Genomic DNA, 3,994 nt, shown 5'->3' with positions numbered 1-3,994 from the left:
TTGCCGTCTCCTTCCAGTAGTTCACGAGGTACAAGCGAGGCCGTCTTGGGGCTTCCTGAACGTAACTGCGTTTGGGTGCCTCTGTTTGAGGGCCGAATGGACGTCTTGCGCGGCACCACGACGGGCGGTGGCACCGCTTGGAGGATGAACATGTCCGCCGGCGACGGCCAGGCACACCACGGGGCGCACGGCGGCGAGGGCGCCGGACACGTCGGCCACCACCACCATGGCGGCTGCAGCGGTGAAAAGGGGCCGTACTCGGTGGGGCTGCACGTAGCGGGCGTTTTTGTTCTGCTCGTGGCCTCGCTTGTGGGGACGCTTATCCCACTTGCCGGGAAGTACGTGCCGTGCCTGCAGCTGAGCCCGTTCATGTTTGTCCTTGGCAAGTGCGCGGCGACTGGCGTGGTGCTGGCCGTTTCCCTACTCACCATGGTTCACCACAGCATGCACAGCTTTGCGGAGGAGTGTGTGCCCAAGGCGCTTAATTCAAATACGTACGACGCGTTTGCATTGCTATTTGCGATGATTGCGGCGATGTTGATGCACCTGTTCGATGCTGTCTTGGACGGCGTGCTACAGAGCTGGGCGGCTTGCGACGCTGGCGCCCAGACCTCGACAACTATTGGAGAGCAGGGCGGGACGCAAAAGAAAGGCGGCGCATGTGGGGGCGCGTGCGGTATGGAGGGGTGTGGAGAGGAACCAGGACCGAATTGTGAGACCGGTGGGTGCTGCCAGAACCGTGGGGCCCTTGCGGCAGCGCGGCTCAACAGCGCGAGGCGTGTCGCTGCTGCAGTGTTAATGGAGTTCGGCTTGGCGTCACACAGTGTTTTCTTGGGCCTTTCTGTGGGGATTGCGAGTGACACGCAGATGCGGACGCTGCTTATCGCTTTGTCGTTCCACCAGCTGCTGGAGGGAGTTGCGTTGGGCTCGCGGCTGGTGGAGGCTTCCATGAGCGTTCTGGCTGAGGTGGCAATGACGCTAATCTTCTCCGTCTCCGTGCCCCTGGGTATCGCGATTGGCCTCATCACAATGGTGGGGACAAATTCTTCCATGACGGGCCCGGCGTTCGTGACGCTGCAGGGGGTGGTGAACGCCCTGGGCGGCGGCATGTTGCTGTACATTGCCTTTTCCCTGATTTTCAATGACTTCCCGGCGGACATGCGGAGCGTCGCCGGGCCGACCGCGGCGCATGGAGGCTGGAAGCGGTGCGCAATGTTCGCGGCCTTCTGGGGCGGCACTGGCGCCATGGCAGTTCTCGCCAACTGGCACTAGCCGCGTGCGGAGCGCTGCCGCCGCATTCTGGTGGGCGCAGTGAGTTCCCTTTGGAGGGAGAGAAATGTAACGCATATGATTGTAGAGAGACGAAGCAATGAGTGATTCTTTTTTCTTTTTGTGTTTTTTTTCCATTTTGATGAAAAACTAATGGGAATGAGGGTGTAACGGAACCGAAAAAAAGAAAAGGGAGGCAAAAGAACAGTAATGAAAATGTACCCAAGGCATCGTGTTGAATTTGGGGCCGCGTGTTCGCTCCCCCTCCAGCTCGGTTTCGCCCCGGCCGTGAGTGTTGTGAGGGGGGTGCGTTGCGGTGGCCCCGCGGGGGGCGGAGGAAACGAGACGCCCAACGGACGTTGGAGAAGCAGAGGGTGGGGTGGGGGGCGTAACAGTTCCCTGGGAGGAGAACTGCCCCGATAGTTGCCTCTGCTCTCTCCCTCTCCGTGGCTCTTGTCGGTGCGGCGCAGGCACTGAGACTCCCTCTGCTGGGGAAGGGCAACAAGGGAAAACGGGATTGTCCTGTTATTAGTATTGGTAATAATAGTGTACTTCAAAAAATAAACGTGGGGCGTGGATTGGGCCGGCTCAGTTCTTGTGCTACTTTTGTTCCACGCGGCCGGCATATTTGTTTGTAATTTACGCAGCCTTGCGTTTGGCGGCGCGCCTCGAGTGGTCGCCGGGCTCTTCGCCTCGCCGGGCAGCCGGCGCTCACACATGCGTCTTTTTTGTGTGTGCGTGTGTGCGTGTGAGCGGCGTGCCGCCGCGAATATGCCCTTGTGGCTTGCGATCAATGCGTGCGGGCGGTTTCACTCACCCCGGGGCCTCTGCTCTTCCCCCACCCCCACCTGCTGCCAAAGAGACAAAAACGAAGAAGCATTAAAAAAAAAACAAGGACACATTTTCCTTGGTGAGCGGCGTCGCGTAAAACTAAGCGTTCCTCGCAAGCCGCGCCTCGATGTTGGAAGGGACGGAGCTTCCGCAGTCACCGGCTTCCATGGCACAGCTTGCCGCCCACCCCGAGCTGGCTTGCGCCGCATCCAAAGGTGGATACACCGTTGCACTCCACATTGTGGCAATCTTTGCGCTTTTGATAGCGTCTCTTCTTGGGACGATGCTTCCGCTGATAGGCAAGTACATCTCCTGCCTTAGCCTGCATCCTTTCGTTGTTGTCATCGGCAAGTGCATCTCCTCTGGGGTGGTGATGGCGGTTGCCATGGTGCACATGATGCACAATGGCGTTCTTGGGTTCATGAAGGACTGCGTGTCACCCTCGCTGCGGGAGTCATTTGATGCATTTTCACTTGCGTTCGCGATGCTTGCGGCGATGCTGATGCATGCATTGGATGTGCTAATGGATTTCATGCTTGAGAGTTGGGAAAAGGGGAACACAAGCGGGACTACATCCCAACTGGAGGGAGCCGAGATGCCTGATGTGGATGCGGTGCCCAGCGGGCAGGAGCTGTCGGGTGCGGGATGCCACAACCATGGGGCCCTTGCCGCCGCGCGCCTCAACAGTGCGAAAAGTGTCGTTGCAGCGATATTCATGGAGTTCGGCTTGGCCTCGCACAGTGTGTTCTTGGGCCTTTCTGTGGGGATTGCGCATGATGCCGAGACGCGTGCATTGCTTGTGGCGCTGGTGTTCCACCAGATTTTTGAGGGGCTTGCACTGGGCTCACGTCTGGCGGACGCGTCGATGAACTTTAAGCTGGAGCTGCTGATGACGATTATCTACGCCGTCTCTGTGCCGTTGGGCACCGTGGTGGGGGTCGTCGTCGTGACGACCTCCAATATCTCCCTGACGGGCACAACCTTCGTCACGGTGCAGGCGGTGATTGACTCGGTGTGCGGCGGCATCCTGCTGTACCTGGGCTTCACGCTTCTCCTCAACGACTTCCGGGCAGACCTGCGGGAGTTTGCCGGCGGGGCTGCGGCGCAGCGTGGCTGGAAGCGGTTTGGAATGCTTCTGGCGCTGTGGGGAGGGGCGACCGTCATGACGCTTCTTGGCAAGTGGGCGTGACCCCACGCACCTCCTCCCTCCTCCCCCCTCACAGCCCTCTTGCTTAAGAACAACTAAAACGGCAACGACAACAATTCAACTGCTCGGGTGGGACGAATGGAATCAGCACGGCAAAAGGGAACTTGTAACCGAACACCACTTTTTAAATTTATTTCGGAGGTTGGGGGAGGCGCGAAGGGCGGGAGCGGGGCAGCGACAAAAAAGTGACGCCGCGCGGGCGACGCAACGAAGAAAACAAAAAAAAAGGAAAACATTTTTTTCCCTCCAACTGTTTTTTTTTAAAAAACTCACGATGAGTTTAATTTTAATTTTAATTTTTTTTCTCTTGGCGGCTGGGCAATCGACAGCTGCGCGCACGCGAACGGGGGGAGGGGTGCGCAGAGGGCTCTTTGCGGCGGGGCGAAGACGTCTTTTTTTTGCTGGTGCATCGGGGGATTCGGGACGGTTGGGGGCCGTCCCCTTTTCGCCCGGCCCAACCTGCCACGCCCCGCACGCGCGGAGGGCGAGGGAGCGGCTGCCACGCCCCAGTTTTCTGTCTTTTGTTTGAAGAAAAAAAGAACTTCTGTTTGCCGTCTCCTTCCAGTAGTTCACGAGGTACAAGCGAGGCCGTCTTGGGGCTTCCTGAACGTAACTGCGTTTGGGGTGCCTCTGTTTGAGGGCCGAATGGACGTCTTGCGCGGCACCACGACGGGCGGTGGCACCGCT

The 3,994-nt window shown here is 58.7% G+C and overlaps 3 protein-coding genes across 3 annotated transcripts in view, besides 1 other annotated feature; all 3 read left to right on the top strand.

Annotated features, from left to right (window-relative positions):
• Tco025E_09081 (putative cation transporter) overlaps positions 1–148 on the top strand; it is a gene marked incomplete at both ends in the record, with an annotated part of 807 nt that extends 659 nt beyond the window's left edge. Inside the window, one exon of the mRNA XM_029375907.1 lies at positions 1–148. This exon is cut by the window's left edge and continues 659 nt beyond it. Coding sequence (XP_029223980.1) covers positions 1–148 — 148 coding nt within the window.
• Tco025E_09080 (cation transporter) lies at positions 145–1,272 on the top strand (the record flags this gene model as incomplete). Its single annotated transcript, XM_029375906.1, has 1 exon — positions 145–1,272. The coding sequence occupies one exon, from the start codon at positions 145–147 to the stop codon at positions 1,270–1,272; it is 1,128 nt and encodes a 375-aa protein (XP_029223979.1).
• Positions 1,273–1,998: 726 nt separating this feature from the next.
• Positions 1,999–2,030: a microsatellite.
• Positions 2,031–2,227: 197 nt separating this feature from the next.
• On the top strand, positions 2,228–3,289 carry Tco025E_09079 (solute carrier family 39 (zinc transporter), member 1/2/3; the record flags this gene model as incomplete). The annotated part of the gene is made up of 1 exon (XM_029375905.1): positions 2,228–3,289. The coding sequence occupies one exon, from the start codon at positions 2,228–2,230 to the stop codon at positions 3,287–3,289; it is 1,062 nt and encodes a 353-aa protein (XP_029223978.1).
• Between the last annotated feature and the right edge of the window lie 705 nt (positions 3,290–3,994).

Source organism: Trypanosoma conorhini (genome assembly GCF_003719485.1).
Source record: "Trypanosoma conorhini strain 025E chromosome Unknown Tco_14.4_contig_00969, whole genome shotgun sequence".
In the NCBI taxonomy this organism is placed as follows: domain Eukaryota; phylum Euglenozoa; class Kinetoplastea; order Trypanosomatida; family Trypanosomatidae; genus Trypanosoma; species Trypanosoma conorhini.
The sequence above is the reverse complement of the archived record's forward strand: the minus strand, read 5'-3'. Positions and strand labels throughout refer to the sequence as shown.